Source organism: Gobio gobio (genome assembly GCF_949357685.1).
Source record: "Gobio gobio genome assembly, chromosome: 6".
NCBI classification, from domain to species: Eukaryota; Metazoa; Chordata; class Actinopteri; order Cypriniformes; family Gobionidae; genus Gobio; species Gobio gobio.
The window spans coordinates 46,134,489-46,153,212 of record NC_137102.1 but is presented as its reverse complement, the minus strand read 5'-3'; the positions used below and the strand labels follow the sequence as shown (position 1 = coordinate 46,153,212).

At 38.9% G+C, this 18,724-nt stretch overlaps 1 protein-coding gene across 1 annotated transcript in view; it reads left to right on the top strand.

Annotated features, from left to right (window-relative positions):
- Positions 1 to 9,280, top strand: part of myo10 (myosin X) — a 60,269-nt gene extending 50,989 nt beyond the window's left edge. Inside the window, exons 30-41 of the mRNA XM_079818942.1 lie at positions 221 to 276; positions 739 to 881; positions 1,436 to 1,627; positions 1,721 to 1,878; positions 1,960 to 2,083; positions 3,212 to 3,512; positions 3,981 to 4,188; positions 4,284 to 4,420; positions 4,771 to 4,888; positions 5,325 to 5,780; positions 6,040 to 6,231; positions 8,568 to 9,280. Coding sequence (XP_079675068.1) covers positions 221 to 276; positions 739 to 881; positions 1,436 to 1,627; positions 1,721 to 1,878; positions 1,960 to 2,083; positions 3,212 to 3,512; positions 3,981 to 4,188; positions 4,284 to 4,420; positions 4,771 to 4,888; positions 5,325 to 5,780; positions 6,040 to 6,231; positions 8,568 to 8,669 — 2,187 coding nt within the window. The 3' untranslated portion in view covers positions 8,670 to 9,280. The remainder of the gene's footprint in view (positions 1 to 220; positions 277 to 738; positions 882 to 1,435; positions 1,628 to 1,720; positions 1,879 to 1,959; positions 2,084 to 3,211; positions 3,513 to 3,980; positions 4,189 to 4,283; positions 4,421 to 4,770; positions 4,889 to 5,324; positions 5,781 to 6,039; positions 6,232 to 8,567) is intronic.
- The last annotated feature ends 9,444 nt before the right edge of the window (positions 9,281 to 18,724 follow it).

Below are 18,724 nucleotides of genomic sequence, written 5' to 3'. Positions count from 1 at the left end.
ACAGAAAACATAATTTAGTATGAGTTATAAGCTGCTTTCCTTAATAGGGACCAAAAAATGTCCCCACAAGGTCAAAAATGACTGGTATTACTATCTTTGTGGAGACATTTATTCCCTACAACGCAGGGTTAACCTGGACCACACACACACACACACACACACACACACATTTGCAGACATTTGATAAAATATTCAGAAAAGATGTTTGTATTTTTCATAGGGCACATTGGATGTGGGAATGATTGATTCGGTGTGTGCCTCTGACAACCCAGAAAGGTAAATACACACTCTGTTCTCTACCTGTCTTGTTGCTTTTGAAACAAAGTGGATGGGTGAACTGCACTTGTATTATTGCCCTTTTTAAAATTATTACTATTATTTTACATTTATATATAATATATCTTATTATATACTTTTTTTTTATGAACTTGTCCTATAATTGTAGTTTTATATCTATCAATTGTGACTATGAATTTATATGTCACAATGGGACTTTCTCATTTTAGTTTTTACTGAACTTGAATACAATGAATATTGTTGACTCTATCACAGTTGACTTGTGATGTTCCTCATTTGTAAGTTGCTTTGGCTAAAGGCATCTGCAAAATGAATTTAAATGTTTAAACCTAATTTCACATTAACCGTTTAAATTTTTTTCTCTCCAAAAAAACCCCCATACAGTTGTGTTATGTAGACAATCAAATATTTTAAATGTTTTTGCTTTTTTTCTCTATCCAGGCCAAATGCCTTCGTTATAATTACAGCCCATCGTGTTCTACATTGCATGGCTGAGTCTGCAGAAGAAATGCATCACTGGATTACGTTGCTCCAACGCACGAAAGGAGACACGCGTGTGCAAGGACAGGAGTTCATCATCAGGGGTGAGAGGTCACCTACTCGCACAAGTCAAAAGCCATGCTCATTTGTTAATGGATTGTCTGAAGATTATTTTTACATTTAATACATTAGGTCTCATTGTATGAGGATGTTTCTTCACTCTTCCTAGTCAGTCATAGAATCAGAGAGAAGCTGGATGTAAATGGGTGTTTTGGATTGTATTTTTATTTAGATTATTTAAGGATTTTCCACATTGTATGCTTTTTTGAATGCTTAAAGGAACACTCCGCTTTTTTTGAAAATAGGCTAATTTTCCAACTCCCCTAGAGTTAAACAGTTGAGTTTTACCGTTTTCGAATCCATTCAGCTGATCTCCGGGTCTGGCTGTAGCACTTTTAGCATATATTTTTCCTATTTTAAACTTGACTCTTCTGCAGTTACATCGTGTACTAAGACAGACGGAAAATGAAAAGTTGCGATTTTCTAGGCCGAAATGTCAAGGAACTATACTCTCATTCCTGCGTAATAATCAAGGAAATTTGCTGGCGTATTATGTGAAAATATCTCTCTCTGTTTCTCTCTCTATTTTGGTTTCCAGGTTGGTTGTATAAAGAGATTCGGGGGAGCAGTCGTGGGAATCTTAAGCTGAAGAAGCGCTGGTTCGTGCTGACTCACAATTCTGTGGATTATTATAAAAGCTCAGAGAGAAACGCTCTTAAACTGGGCTCTTTAGTGCTTAACAGCCTCTGCTCTGTGCTCGTTCCCGATGAGAGAGTCTTCAGAGAGACCGGTAAGCACACACACGCATCCACATAATCAATAAAGTATACCAACAAGCATTTACATCTTTCTCAGACTCTGTACTATATTTGTGTGCTTTTAGGCTACTGGAACGTGAGCGTGTTTGGTCGTAAGCATTCATACAGGCTGTACTCTAAGCTTCAGACTGAGGCTAGTCGATGGGCCAGCGCTGTACAGACGGTCATCGACAGCAAACCACTCATCGACACACACACACAGCAACTTATACAGGACATCAAGGTAACACGCACACAATTGCATATGCATTTATGTTTTTTAATATAATTTTATTGAAATGCTATTGTACCTGTTTGTTTTCAGGAGAACTGTCTGAATTCAGAGGTAGTGGAGCAGATCTATAAGAGGAACCCAATACTGCGTTACACACACCACCCTCTACATACAGCCCTCCTGCCTTTACCCTATGGAGATGCACAGCTCAGCTGTAAGTGAAACACACACACACAGACACATTTAAAATACACTTAATATTCAGTATTATTATCAATTTGACTGCACTGAAACTATTGGATGAGCTGGATAATAATAGTTGTCTTCTGTAGAGCTGCTTTATAGCTGAATTTAATTTGTTTCCTTATTAATGAACTCTGCAACTTAAACACTTATTCAGTTGAGTTGAATTGAACTGATTCAAGCTGAATAATGGCACTACTACCTTCTGTAGAGCTACTTTATTGTTGAACTGAGTTTGATTCATAACTAATGAGCATTCACACATATTGAACTGAATTGAATCAACATTGACACAATGGGCCCTATTTTAACAATCTAAGTGCATGGTCTAAAGCGCACAGTGCAAGTGCACTTAGGGCATGTCCAGATCCACTTTTGCTAGATTAACGACGGAAATTTTTAGCCTGCCTGGTGCATGGTGTAAAAGGGTTGTCCCTATTTTCTTATTGAGTAATGGGTGTGTTTTGGGCGTAACGTGCAATAAACCAATCAGAGTCTCATCTCCCATTCCCTTTAAAAACCAGTTGCACTCGCGCCATGGCGGATTCACTATTTATATGGTGGAATTTGCAAGCGGAAAGACTGAACCAGAGAGGAATCCTTTTATTTTTTCATATTTAAAAATGTTTGTGTGCTGCTGCAAATACCTGTGTGAATAGTAGAGTGTACGTGCATTGTGCACCCGCCTATAGGCGCATATTACTAACGCGTCCTTTAAATAACACAAAAAATACTGCGTTTTCAGCTGCCTCAAAATAGCAACACACCAACAATGCGACTCTGAACACACCTTGTTTTCAGACCAGCACAGATGGGCGCAAATGCATTTGTTATTTAAACAACGTGGTGCTGGACGTGAAAATGATAACTGCGTCTGGCTGAAACTAACAAAAAACACTTGCGCTGCGCCTGGAGCCGCATTGCGTCAGGTGTATTATAAGGCCCTAAGTATTCTGTAGAACCGCTTTATAGCTGAAATTGAGATCTGAAATTGACATACAATCTGTATTGTATAAAGTACTATATAAATAAATGTGACGACATTTATGTTCTAATACATCCTAACAGTAATAATCACTCTGTATATTCATGTTTTTAGCTGACAAAGGGAGAAATTATGGCACGCTGCAGGCTGAGGCCCTCAAGATCTTCAATGTTCTTCATCAGCTAGAGGCCGAAGCCAGTCCCATCCCTCACATCCAGGGGCTCCTGCAGACGGCTCATGACCTACGACCCCTAAGAGACGAGCTCTTCTGCCAGCTCATCAAACAGACAGCACACAACCCGAAACCTGCTGGCCCCGCCCACATTAGTGGCTGGCGAATCATAGCCTGCATGTGCTGCACATTTAGCCCCGCCTCCAGAAGTATTCTCAAATACCTGAAATTTCACTTGAAGAGGTCAGTGAGCATGTGCATTTGGAGTATTAAATTAGATAATATGAGTTCAATACTAAAAAATTTAATAAGTCAGAATTGGATCAATATTAAAATACCGGCCAATACGACAATTACCAATAAATAGTTGAATAGAATATACAAATTCTATAGTTTTTTCTTAATGAATTAAAAATAAGACAAACTAAAATCAATTATTTTAAATACTAGAAGTGAATTCAACAATAACATTAATGCACAGCATGAAAAATCAGATATTCATTTTGATATTTGCTCAAAATTACTTTTAAAATGATAATTTATTAAGTTATCGAAGAAATGCACAACTAAATGTTTCTGATATATTACATACCTATGAAAAATCATGGGTTATTACTCCGTTATGAATGTAACCAATGAGAGGGAGATGACGAGATTTATCTTTGTTACCAACTGATTAGATTCATAGATTGTGACTGATTTTCTACTCAGGACACGAGAGCTGTACCCAGGCACCGAGATGGAACGGTATGCTGCGTTCTCCCAAGACGCCTTGCGGCACGTGCGTGGACGCGAATACGTTCCTTCACAGGAGGAGCTGAGGGCCATACTGAGCAGACAGGAAATGACATCGACAGTTTACTGCCATGGTGGCGGGTCCTGCAAAATCACCATTAACTCGCACACAACTGCAGGAGAGGTACACCACACATAAACACATCCACACACATATACATGTGAGCTTCAGACACATAGTAACTATATGCGTGTGTGTGTGTGTGTGATGGTCTCTAGGTGGTTGAGAAGCTGCTGAAGGGTCTCTCCATGGAGGACTGTAAGAACATGTTCGCTTTGTTTGAACATAATGACATCACAGACCGAGCCATAGAGAGCAGGACTGTGGTGGCCGACGTCCTCGCCAAGTTTGAGAAGTGAGTTTGAAAAAATATTTATTTACATTTTTATATTTAAATAAAATGTAATTTTTATTTAATACAAGATGTACACTATTAAAACATCAATATAGAACACTTAATCTGATGTAAATAAAATGCTATAAAATGGATTAAAACTCTATAAAGACATGAGAGGCAGGGTGTTTCTGATTGGCTAAAAAAGAGTGGGTTGGTAATCAGTCTAAGGCTGGCGTGGTTTCTGTCAGGTACTATAGGAAGATCATTGTTTTAAGCACTTTTATTTTGGTTTTCATAATGTAGGATAAAATGTTATGATATTATTCATTCGTTCACTCTCTCTCTCTCTCTCTATTTCTCTCATTCAGGTTGGCAAATAAAGGACAGGAAGGAGAGGACTGGAAGTTTTATTTCAAGCTTTTCTGTTTCTCCGAACCTGAGTGCGTTCCTGCTGACAGTGTGGAGTTTGCGTTTATGTTTGAGCAGGTTTGATTTCAGTTTAATATCTGGCCTAAAAACACATAAATAATAGGGCTGTCAATCACTTAAATGTGCATATATTTATAGTTATTATTTAAGCACAAGTTATTGCAGAGAAAATTGCATTATTGTGGACGCTAAAAGCATTGTGTTATCGTTAAAAAAGCCAATATATATAGTCCATTTTTTGGTCTATGTGCACATGCAAACAAATGCATTGTCTCACTGTTTTCAGAATCTCACATCTACAGCGTCACATTTTGTAAGATCATGTGTCATAACGTTCTGCTCTATTCTGTTGGTCACACACAAATACACACTCACTCAATCATGCATGTAGTTTTTTTTAATAATAAATCTATTGACGGTCAAGCCAAAAACAGATGTTTAGGGCGATTTCTTTTCTGTAAACGTTTCATAAATGCGTCTTTCTCTCTCTCAGGCTCATGAAGCTGTCATTAGGGGTCAGTATCCTGCCCCAGAAGAGACTTTGCAGTTTCTGGCTGCTCTTCGGTTGCAGTATTTGTTGGGAGACTACACTACGCAGAGTGTCTTGCCTGAGTTGGAGCAGGTGTTCCCCATGGCCCGTCTGCGTGCTCGAGTACAGCAGTCCGCACGGTGCTTTGCATCTGCCACACCATCCACAGAGAGAAAGAGAGGTAGTTTCCTGGAAGGCACACTGAGGCGGAGCTTCCGAGGGTCACTGGGGCGACAACGCCAAGGGGAGGAGCCTGGAGCCATAGAGGCGTGGCTGCAAGACGAGAAGGCTGGGCTGAGAAGTTGTTTGGTGGAGAAATGGCGTAAACTGCAGGGGATGGAACAGGACCAAGCCATGAAAAAATACACAAGTCTCATCAGGGAATGGCAGGGATATGGCTCCACCCTCTTTGATGTGGAGGTGAGAACACACATGTTGGTACACCTATCATTATGAGGACATTCCATAGAGGTAGTGAAACTTTCTAACCCCTAAATCTACCTATCACAGAAAACTTTCTGCATTTTTAATATGTATGTCATAATGTAGGGGGCGTGGCCTGAAACCTGAATACACACTACAGTATAAGGATTTTGGGTCCTCATAATGTAGGACAAACCAGTACATTTACACATAATCAGCCAGCAGGGTCACTGACTATATTCTCTCTGTGCATCAGTGTGTAGACGGTGTGTATCCTGGAGAGCTGTGGTTGGGCGTGAGTCGTAAGGGGGTGTGCGTGTACAAGCGCGGGGAGGCCTGGCCTCTGGAGGTGTTTCTCTATGAGGTCATTCTGTCCTTCGGTGCACCGCAGCCAAACATCTACAAGATCAGCGTGGAGGGGCGAGAGCTGCTCTTCAACACTACCATGGTACAAACTTTTCCCCATGCTTCTACAATAAACAACACTAACATTTGTCATTTATAATAACTTAATTATCGCTTCATTGGACAAATCTTCCACACATTTAAGGATCATTTGAGTTGGACACAATTTGTTCTGTGATTTGTTAACTCAAGAGAACAATTTGTTCTCACAATTTGAACATTTAACTCATCAGTTTTTAGTTCTTAGCATGAGAATTGCAGAAATTCGAATCAGTCCATTCATGAATGAATCATTCAGTGTGGTTTTTGAAACAGTTCAACAGGTTGATTGAAAAAGAAAAACAGGTCATGATGATTCATCATGAATCTGATATCACTATCACATCACAAGGCCCTTTCCACCTGGTATTAAGATGCGCTTTGGTCGATCGGATCACAAGTGGATGGCACTAAATACAGGTGTTATCAGAGTCCAAAACATTTTTAAGCTTTTCCAACTTTCTACCACTTCCAGAGGTAGTCGAAAATGCATTTGAACGGATTGCTTTCGTAGTGAAATGCTTGAATGCTTTCAAACAGCCACAAAAGACCGCCTACTCTCTGCCTACTGATCACATTGTTGGAAGCTCACTAGCCAGACAGGATATAAACTTTGTTGGCTGAAGACCTAAGTTAGGTTTGAAGATAAAAAACGCTAGCCTGGATGCCAGCCAAATTTAGCCCCGTCCAGCGTCCACAATATTTGAGTTTGGGAAATTCGGTCTGCAATTGATCCGTTGTGGAGCAACTATGCCCAAACAGGAGCTGTTCCGACCAGTTAAATTGTCAGGGCGGGCTTTAAACGATGATGGACAGATGATAAACAGTAACATAAGAATTCACATCACCAAAGAGCGCTTGGGGTGAATTTGTTCTAATCCTAAACGGAGAACTTGTTCGTTCACCTTTACTATTTCTCTCAAAAATGATGATCATGTTGGTAAGTACTCCGTGTGTGAATGCTTGTTATGTACATTGCTTCTTCCGATCTCTTATATTTGGCACTTTTTGCACTTAAATTGGCTTATACCTACTGTTGACATTGAAAAAGATGCATGTGTTTTTCTGAGGGATTGCCGTTTTGACAGTTTCCGCCTGGACATCTAGTCATATTTACTAATTATCTTTAATGTATTTGCCCTGTTTTGATCCGATTCTTTTTTACAACACCGGCAAAGATTGTTTACACTCATCTTCTTCTACTTCTTCCAGCGTGCGTGCAGTTGAGTTCTATTGACAACTAATGTTATGTCTCGCTCCATTGCTCTGATGGGTTGTAGGTCTATCCAATTGAGGTCTTTCCTGGTTCGGTTGAAACACACCCCATAATCACACCCCAATGGAGCAGTATCAGACTCATATTCTGACTAGAATTGAGTATGACGCTAGAAAAAACGCACCAAGCACAATGTTCTCTCACCATTCCTGATTTCTAACATGCACTCACAGTGTTCGGTGTGGTCTTGGAGCCGAAGCGAAAGCTGCTTTGACTACATTTCGACTACATACATCAGGACAGAAGTCGTCTTTTTCCGTTGTCTTCATATGTAAATTGTGAGAGCTTATTTTGTCCATAAAAGCCCATACATTTACCCACACATAGATCCTCCCCTCAAAGATATCAGGACAGAAGTGGTCGAAAGTGGACAAAAGAGATGGATTTAAACTCCAGGTGTAAACAGGAATGTGTCTTCCTCGTCTACTTGTGATCCGATTGACCAAAATGCATTTTAATTCCAGGTGTAAACAGGGCTAAAGCGAGTCTTGAGTTCTTTACTTTGACATTACATGTAATGGTGTTTTTTTCTGAAATGTAGTTGAATAAAATGTCATATATAATGCATTGATATGCAGTGGAGAAAATTGAAAAATGTACTTGAGAACAGTAATAGAGTAATAATGCTTCATTACGGTCCATCATTGCCACTTAGCAACCACCCATAACACCCTCGCATTGTGACAGCAAGTTTTTCACAAGAAAACTCCCCTCACATTTACGTCATTATTTAATTTTTTGGTATGTCATTATGAAGGACTGAATGATCATGTTTTAGTTGAACTAACACTAAAACCATTAAAACAAACAAATAAATAAATGTGAAATAAAATGAAAGTTAACTGACATTAATTTAAACTCTCATTTTCATTAAACCTGAAATAAAAATGTATAAAAAGTTCAACTATATAGACATATTTAAAGAAAAACTAATAAAACAACAAAATTGCTAAGTATTTAACAAAACTAAAATGAAAGTGAAAATTTAGAATATTAACAAAAGTTATAATAATTTATCAATGGCATTAAAATAACACTGGTTTGCTCTATTTGTGTCTCTGTAGGTGATGGACATCGCAAAGCTCATGAAGGCTTACATCAGTCTAATAGTGAAGAAACGTTTCAGCACTTGTCAATCCATCAGCAGCCACGGCAGCAACTGGTGATCTCTCACACCTGACAAACTCTTTTCGTAAATGTGCCTTTGAAGATAAACGTCAGCAAAATGATTAAACATTAAAAAAAAAGAGTGACCCTTCAATACTGAGTGCAAAAGAACCAAAGACAATATCAGGAGACACTTTCACAACAGACACTATCATGTTCCCACAGACACACACATTCTGTTGTGCCACGTGTGCATGTCTGTTCACCGAACACCATATTTTACGTTGTATTAACATTTTAAATCAAGTCCAGTTGCATTTCTTTGGAATTCTGCAGGCAGAAAGTCCAGCCCCCGAAATAACCAGCACTCAAGTCCAGTGCCTTTAAAAAAACGCACACATGTGCAAACACACCCTTTAAATCTGTTTTATATGTGAGTGAATATGTGCAATGTTTATATTGTATATTATATAATTCTGAGGAGCTGTATATTTTATAAACCTTTTCTGTTGAACTGCAGGATTGTGATAATACTATTGGATTTACTCCCTCTGGTCCTATTATTTTTCTACTCTTAAATCTATAAAAACACTAAAACAACAGGAAAATCTTTCTCATTTTGTATCTTTACTGTGCATTAGTTTATAGGCAATAAATATAACAAAATTCAAAGACTCTTACATTCATTAAAATGTTCATCCACGGTCCCTCTTTGCAGCGCAGAACCGATTTCTCTGACAGAAAATCATCTCATTTAACACTTTGAATATCTGGGGGACATCTGAATGAAATCTTTTGTAGGCTATGCTAATTGGTTAGCACCAAGTCATGAATGCTGGTCGGGTTCCCAGCGCAGAAGTGCAATGCTTTTGGGTGCAATTTCTATTTCTATGTGGCCTTCTTTTAAAATGTTTTAAAGGGTTAGTTCACCCAAAAATGAAAATTCTGTCATTAATTACTCGCATCTTCGGAACACAAATTAAGATATTTTTTATGAAATCCAAGAGCTCTCTGATCTCTCCATAGACAGCAATATAATGAACACTTTCAAGGCCCAGAAAGGTAGTAAAAACTAAGTTACTACAAAAATAACAACTCTATTCAAAACTTCAGTAAAAACTTGTTAAAATAGTCCATGTGACTCCAGTGGTTCAACCTTAATTTAATGAAGCGACGAGAATACTTTTTGTGCGCAAAAACAAACAAAAATAACGACTTTATTCAACAATTTCTTCTAGCCTGTGTCGGTCTCCTACGCAGTTTACGTTGTAAAAACAGTGCAGCCCCCGCGTCATCATCACACGCACGTGTTGTGGTGCTCACGTGAACAGCATCGGCTGGCGTAGATCTCGAGAGTGTTGCGCTGTTTACAACGTAAAATGTGTAGGAGGCTGGCACAGGCTAGAATGAAATTGTTGAAGAAAGTCGTTATTTTTGTCTGTTTTTGCGCAGAAAAAGTATTCTCGTCGCTTCATAAAATTAAGGTTAAGCCAATGGAGTCGCATGGATATATTTTACAATGTTTTTAATAAAGTTTTGAATAAAGTTGTTATTTTTGTTTGTTTTTGCGCAGAAAAAGTATTCTCGTCGCTACATAAAATTAAGGTTAAGCCAATGGAGTCTCATGGACTATTTTAACAATGTTTTTACTCCCTTTCTGGGCCTTGAAAGTGTTCATTATTTTGCTGTATATGGAGGGGTCAGAGAGCTCTCGGATTTCATAAAAAATATCTTCATTTGTGTTCCGAAGATGAACGAAGGCCTCATGGGTTTGGAACGACATGAGGGTGAGGAATTAATGACAGAATTTTCATTTTTGGGTGAACTAACCCTTTAAGAAGGCTTTCAATGTGCTTATGAGGTTAAAACATACATTTGTAATTATTTCACTACTAATATTTTATGTTACATATCTGTCTTAAGTAGCTTCTGAAATCACTCACCCAGGGTTTGATATCTTAAGGGCAAAATGATTACCAGAATCACACGGTTTACTGCAATACCCAACCACCAACTCCATTGCTTCATGAATTTTGTATGAGTCTAGACTAATAGCCCAAAGTCAGTCTGTTTTGTTTTTTGCTGTAATACACACAACATGAGATGTAGGGCACTTAAGCATTGGCAGATGACTGTGTAAGATCTTCCTGGGGATCATTTAAAATCATATGAGAATAGAGTAAAATGAGAGCTTGATATTGAACAGAATGCACTGCAGCAAAATTGAACGTTTTCTCAACTTTTGCAATCCCTTGGTTTCTCCACTACTTCCTTGTGAAATCAATGTAGTTTTCGTTTTAGTTAGGGATTAGTTAGGTTAAGGATTAGTTAAATGAAAATTTCCTGATATTTTACTCACCCCCATCTCATCCAAGATGTTCATGTCTTTCTTTCTTCAGTCGAAAAGAAATTAAATTTTTTAAGGAAAACATTCCAGGATTTTTCTCCACACCATTGACTTCCATGGCAACCAAAATGCTGAAGGTCCAAATCAATGCAGTTTCAAAGCGCTTCGATGGGCTCTTCGCGATCCCCGATGAGGAATAGGGTCTTATCTAGCGATAGGAAAAGATAGGTCATTTAAAAAAATATATATATATACTTTTTAACTAAAATTTCTCATCTTGCGCTGCTCTGCGACGTGCCACGGTTTGCATAAACACATCGAAAAAAGTCACACTAGACGTAGGCGTAAGTACCACCCCCATGTTTACAAAGCGCACATGCAAAGACTAATACAAACGTCTTTTGGCAAAAAAAAAAAGGTTAAAAAAAAGTTTTTTGGTAAAGGCCGTTTGTATTAGTCCTTGCACGTTCGCTTGGGGCAGTACTTCCGCCTACGTCAGGTGTGACCTGTGTTGGGGAAAAATTTAATCACAGAAGATTTAATCTTCCAGACCTGTTTTCTCTATTGTGTTTTAAATGAGTCAGATAAAAGAGGCCTCACCTGTGGAAGCCATACATTGTCCCTTTTATCTATTATGGCTCTTGGAATTGGAATTCCTGACTAGCATCTATGCGTTTGAATAGATATGCTGATTAAGAGTAGGTGATACTCTGTCTGTTGTTACAGATGAAGGACCATTGTGTTTCTTGCTTTTAATTGCTTAAGGCGAAACCTTCAGTGGGTTTCGCCAGATGTATGGGAAATTACTGAGGGGGTTATTTAGACATTGGGGGTATAAGAAGCTTGTGGCTTCTTTGTGTCTCCAGTTCACACTCAAGGTAGCCTCGAGCGGCTGCGTTTGACCGTGGCTCTTCCTTGCAAGGAAAATAAATCTTTATAAAGACAATTGGATTTTGGTTTGTCTCTTATTAGTGATGTCGACGAATTAATTTTTGCCATTACAGTTGGTGTCAGAAGTTTGGGATTCCTTGGATGTGCCTTCTGGACCCCGAGAGCAGACAGTGACCCGATCATCCTGGACTTAGAGTCACAGCCTTACCCCGAAGAATTGAGGGAGAAGGGCTGACTGCTCTGGGGGTGTCCGGAGGGTCCAGACACTGGAATCAGAGAAAAAGAATCCGATGGCAACGGGGCGCTTCTGGTAAGAGACAAACTCTTGAAAAAAAATTCAGGGGGAATTTTTATTTTATTTTTTAGAATTTGGTTAAATTGAAAATTGAATTGATAGGGATAAACCATAGGGGGAGTCTGACTCTGTGACGAATGCAACGTGGTTGATATGTTTATGGGATAGAAACTGAAATCACGTGGGCGAATTGGAGGACTGAGTTGTGTGCGGTCCGGGGACTGAGTTGTGTGCGGTCCGGGGACTGAGTTGTGTGCGGTCCGGGGACTGAGTTGTGTGCGGTCCGGGGACTGAGTTGTGTGCGGTCCGGGGACTGAGTTGTGTGCGGTCCGGGGACTGAGTTGTGTGCGGTCCGGGGACTGAGTTGTGTGCGGTCCGGGGACTGAGTTGTGTGCGGTCCGGGGACTGAGTTGTGTGCGGTCCGGGGACTGAGTTGTGTGCAGTCCCGAAAAGGGCACTATTGCGAGTGTCCGCCCGGCTGATCTTGGGTGAAGAGATCAGATCTGTACGGAGACGTCCAACAGATTAATAGCGCGCGCGCGAAAAAGCCACAGAATCAGACTGCCAATATGGGGAAATCCAAAAGAAAGCTAGCTGAATATGAGACACCGGTATTTTATCAAATGAGAAAATTATATGGCCAGAAATGCATGCAACGTATACGAAGTTCATTAAATGTCATGATTTGAGTGTCACCGCTGAGTGACCGGACTGGGACTGTGAAAGAGTCAGTTGAAGGAAAAGGATAAATCGATGGGCTGTTGTGAGAACGCGTGTGAGAACTGTGAGCAGACACCGAAATGCTGGGTGTGAGAGGCATTGACTGTGGAGAAATGAAACGGAGAAATTAAAATGCCACAGCTGTTTAAAGATCGCTGGTGAGTATGAACTTTGACAAAATTTTAGCTAACAATTTGAGTGATATGATCAGTAATTTGATTAGTCGGTATAAAGATTGTAAGATGAACAAGAGCAAATGCTGTAAGCAGCTCCGCTCTGAAACCCTGACTTCAAAGAAATTTGCTGGACTGATGAAGATAATGGGCAGAAATGTTTTTATTGTAATTGGAAGTTAACTAGCTACAAACAAAGAGAGAACAAGAGAATTCAAATTTGTAGATGTTTGTGCGTATTCATTAATTTATAAAATGGGGGAGGTGCCATACCCGAAGGGAGATATACAATTTGAGTAACTAAAAATAATGTTGGTAAAAAAGCAGATAAACTTTGATAAAGCACCATAAATTGCAAGCCATTGTCTGTTTTATTGGACCTCGAGAGAGCTCTGTTCTCAGACAGACTGCCACTTTTGGAGCACACAGGTTGCTGAACGTTGCTCCATAAGCTAAAGATGAGAGTGTTTTAATTGTGGTCAGCTGGGCCATTGATTTTGCACATAACTGTGTCTGAACACCCATAAGGTGTAAAAAGTGTGGCAAATCAGGCCACCAGACTAAATTCTGTAAATGAAATCAGTAAAAAAAAAAAAAAAAAAAAAAAAAAAGAATAAAACAGAGATTTACACTAAGAAAATGAGAAAATAATAAGCTTGATAAATTCTTTAGTGATTATTTTTGAAGGAAGGATTTGAGATAATTTTAATATGAGGTTAAAATTAAAGTTAAAGATGATAAAACATGTTGTAAAAGATATATATAAAATATATAAATCCTGATTAACCGAGTTAAATGAAAAAGATATAATAAATATGTTCTTGCTCTTCTCACCTTTGCAAAACTCTGATAATGATGATTTGACTGAATATTGGGTTGTTGAAATAACTATAGGTGTTAAAATGTTGAAAACCCTAGAAATTGATGTTTTGGTTTCAAAAGATAAGATTGTGCTGATCTGAAATAAACCATTTGTAATCTCAATCCGGCCACCACGTGGCCTAATTTGAGTAACAGAGACTCAATCTGAGTGAAAATTATAGCTTCTGAATTTATTTTGGGGGCAAAAGACAAATATAAAGTTATGATCATTTGAAAATGTGATTTCTGTCTAAGGATAGAGTTAAAAGGAAAATGTCTCATTTATTTGAAAACAAAGCCAGATCTTACGCTGAGCTAGTGTGAAGAGTGAGAAGTTTATGAAAATGCAGTGTACCAGCCCTGAAGGCCTCAGAGTCTCTCTCTCATCCCAGACCAGCTCAAAGCTGATATATGAGCCTGTGCCACAGATGATAGAAGATATTGATGAGTAAAAGCACAGGGCATTATGTGAACACAATAGACAGTTATTTGTTAAGATATAAAAAAGGTGCCATAAAGAGGGCAAGACGGAAATTGAAATGAAATTTTGATTAATGTATGATATGACCAGTAACTTCTGTCTACTCTTAGCCTTCACCATGTACAGAACTGATGGCCTTAGTCACAGATGTAGCAGAACATTAAATGGAATGGAGAGTTGTTTTGGCTAAATTCACTGAGTGTAATCCACGCACTGTTAGGTTGCGTCTTTGAAGAAGTATGATGGATTTTAGTGATTAAGTTGTGTTATAATTAACCTGTCTCCATGTTTTTGCTAATTTGAAAGCAGACCAGATGGCTCTGATGACTCTTGAATGCACTTTCCGAAAGGCTCTAGAAAATATCGGATCCTGTTTAGGGTCAAAGATCTCAAAGCGATGACGAGGTTGAGCACGATGTGGTTGTTCCCGATGACGGGTAAGACTTCCTACGGCCTGACAGGATAGCAACCCAAGCCAGGGGAATCACGATAAGTCGCCTTGGACCCCCTACCAAAAAAAAAATAAAAAAAAAAAATAAAGGAGGAGGGGGTTTTATGTGAGGTGTGTATGAGAGGTGAGGCAGATGTCTGTGAGGCCAGCAGCATCTCTGTTGGGGGGGGAAGCTGTGTTTCGTAAGGGCCAAGGTCAAGACTGGACACAGCAGCCCCTGCCCTAATAATGGCCCCTCTATACCGCTCACCAAATACCGCATAAATTGAGAGCCAGGAAACACCCTGAAGGAAAAGAGCTATGAATGAGATCGGCATTCAAGAGCCAGCTGAGACCATGCTGTGATTGTGATTGATAACTTTGTGGAGCAGAACAAAATTTATTTGGATTAGTAAAACTGTATGATATTGAACTAATATGTCTCTATCATAGTCTTAATCCTGCAGGTCATTAGGATGGCAGAGGATAATTTGGAGACATGGTGATGGCTTTAAGATGAGGACGGCTTTTGAAGTTTAAAGAGAAGGTCTGAATAACAAAGAAATCTAAACTAAAGATAACTTGAAACAATAAGTTACACTATGAAATTTCTAAAACTTTGTGAAGGATTAATGATTTAAGGGTTAATGAATTTAACATTATAGTTAAAGTCTTAGAAGACTGTTGAAAAGATTATCTGGGTGAGAGAGAGAGAGAGAGAGAGAGAGGCTGGAAACAGGGATTGTACTATATCTGTTATTGCTCAGTTAAAGCTGAGACTACACAAAAACAATGATATCAGAACAAAACAACCCAGCTGACTTTTCTAAAAATAAACAACTAATGAACGAACATATTTGAAACTGGTTAAGAGACCATGTAAAAGCACATCTTGAGAATGAGCAGTTCATATTTATGTGTCATGATTGAGTGTAGTGTGTCAGTAACCTCTGGAATTAGTGTCTTTATCATTACAGATGAGTTAAGTTAAACAAAACAAAAAAACTTTAGAGGAAGTTGATTATTCTGAGTGAAACTGATGAAAAGATGATCAGAACATGGGACGAGCTTTAAGTGGATTGGACATCCAGCTCTGTCTGTCACTAGTAATTATGACCAAATTTGTCATGGATGAAGACTATTTTAATTTATCTTTGGATTAATTAAGAGACAAAGTGACAATTTAACCGAAGTCACTATCCAAATGATCTAGAGACTCCCTCATATTTATGAAAGGCCGGAGGGCGAACCAAAAAGATAACTTCTAAAAGAATATCTAGATAACTTCTAGACATATTTTGATTCATACAGGAAACAAAAAAATAAATAGAAAATAAAAATAAAAAATTAGGATTTCTGACAGGGATTGTGAACATTCAAAGTCAAATTAGGCTAAAATGGACATTGAAATATGAATGCTTTTTAAAATAGAGACTGGTTTTAACCAGCGTTAAAGAAATTGATGTGGCAAGTTTGATGATAAGAATCACTGCCAAATGACATGATATAAGAGGAGTTTTAATGGACAGGGCATGGAGAAAAGGGTACTTTAAAAGAAATCCTAAGTGATTAATTAATTAATTTTGTTTATTGATAACAGGAGCTGAAAAGATTTTGATAAAGAATTGGGTATTGAGTATGATTAAGTATGATGTCACGAGATAAAGATGAGTGAACGAGCTGATTGAACGTAATACAAATTGATAATTTTGTCATTTTGATGAAGTATATTTAACATTAACAAATTTAGATTTATATTTGTTAATGGTTAAATATGAGGTGGGCTATGATAAGTGAAAATGGGTCTGTTGGAAATAGTAAGTAGGGCAGTTTGTGAAGAATTGTGTTGAAATGACTGACTGAAGGAAGGGTGATAAGAATGTGATGCACAGTGAGAAACTGTGGGCAAAGCACAAAATGTAAACTGAAGGATGTTTTATGCAGAGATTGAAGGCGCTAAGATGGATTATTATCTATCTTACTTATTTGTATTGTTTAGTTTGAGTTTGAGTGAATGCCAAAAAGGTCTGTTATGATTTTGATTAATCAAAAGAACCACTGATTGTTTGTTTTCATATATGTTTTCTAAAGTGTTTAGTCTCTGAGGAGTGACTGTGGGTCTGGCCTAGGGATGTGTGTGTCGTCAAACGGTTGATAGCAGAAAGTTGGCATGTTTGAATTTTGGAGGTATCACACACCCCTAACATGATGGGAGAGCAGTGACAGTGATTACTGACTTAGCCCGGCTTACAGAGATGAAATACGGATTTGTCTTCCATTTTATTGGATATTTTCAGTATGTTTATGGGAAACTTTCAAGTTAAGACTTAAATGCGCAGCGTAACTAACAACAAAGAGTTTATTTCAACAGAAAACCATGAGAGCAGATGCGGCTGCGAAGGCCACGGCAGCACAGCAGTCAAAGGAACCAGAATGTATTTTATTATCTGAAACTAACACAAATGCTTTGATTTCCTTACAGAGTATGCAGGCATTTGCCACAGCAGCGGAGAAGCACCTGTGGAGACGTGGCTGGAAACTTATGAATGATGTGTGAATGTGCAAAATGGCGTCTAGACAAGAAGTGATGGCAAGCCTTGTTTACCCCAACAATATTTTCAATGATTATGATAAATGGCTGCATGGGCGAGCCTGCAGCCAAAGGGGGAATGGTAATGGTAATGGTACTCAAATGAATGAAGTTTATAAGGGGGTTACAATATTTGCTGAAAATTTCGCATTTTGATGCATATTGAAATACATGAAAACGAGAAAAGGCCTTGAGTAAATCTGAGCCCGTTTGAGACATTTTTTTTGGAAGACCACCATTCATGGGAATGGAAGGGGGTAAACAATAGCTTGCATCAATAGAATTGTGAATTATTGCAAAGAAATGTCTTCTCTGTTGTCTGGTGTATGTGTGCAGGCGAAAACTGCTACAGGGGAAAACTGGCTGAGACTCCCTTGCACAACATCAAGCCAGGAGATCACGTGGTAAAACAGGACCTGAGTACGAAGAGCTGGAAGGCGGAAAGGTGGCTAGGGCCTTTTGTCAGGCTTCTGACGACACTGCCGTCAAAGAAGCGGAGAGAGCGACGTGGGTGCATGCGAGCCATTGCAGAAAGGTCCCAACAGTGATCGGGGAGGAGGAGCCAAGAGGAGAGAGAAGCAGGAGGCAAACGTCTGCGAGCAGATATATAAACATCATTTGCCGTTATCATCTCAGGAGCAGAGACACTGGCACAACGTGGTGCTGAGCCAACCAGTTTTCAAGTTAAACCCTATTTCAAGCCTACAGAATCCAGTAGGTGGTGCTTAGAGCTGCAGCGGACATCGAGCAAGGGAAGATTCCAACAAAACATCCAACGTCTGCTCGAAAGAGAACGCAGCGGTACAACCACACAGACATGTTGATTACAAAATTGAGAGTGATGCATGTTCAAGGAGATGTGTGCGTGTGCTCACGAGACTGAAGCTGAACGTGAAAGCAGGGTGTTCTGACTGCAGAGTCAGAATTGACATCAAGAATTCGACCACAGGGAACTGCACAGCGGTGATAGGCAGTATCACAACAGGTTTTACCTGTACGTTTAGAAAACCAAGTGACACTTCGCATGCTGTAATTTGGGTTTGTGGTGACAGAAACCATTTCATGCCACAGAAAGACTCGACAGGTTGCTGTTACCCAGCTTTAATGAATGTGATGAGTGACTATTATTACTACTTCTATTTTTATTATATACACATTTAAAATTTTTCTTTTTTGCAAGTTATCAAAGAATGATAAAAGGGGGAAATTGTTGGGGAAAAATTTAATCACAGAAGATTTAATCTTCCAGACCTGTTTTCTCTATTGTGTTTTAAATGAGTCAGATAAAAGAGGCCTCACCTGTGGAAGCCATACATTGTCCCTTTT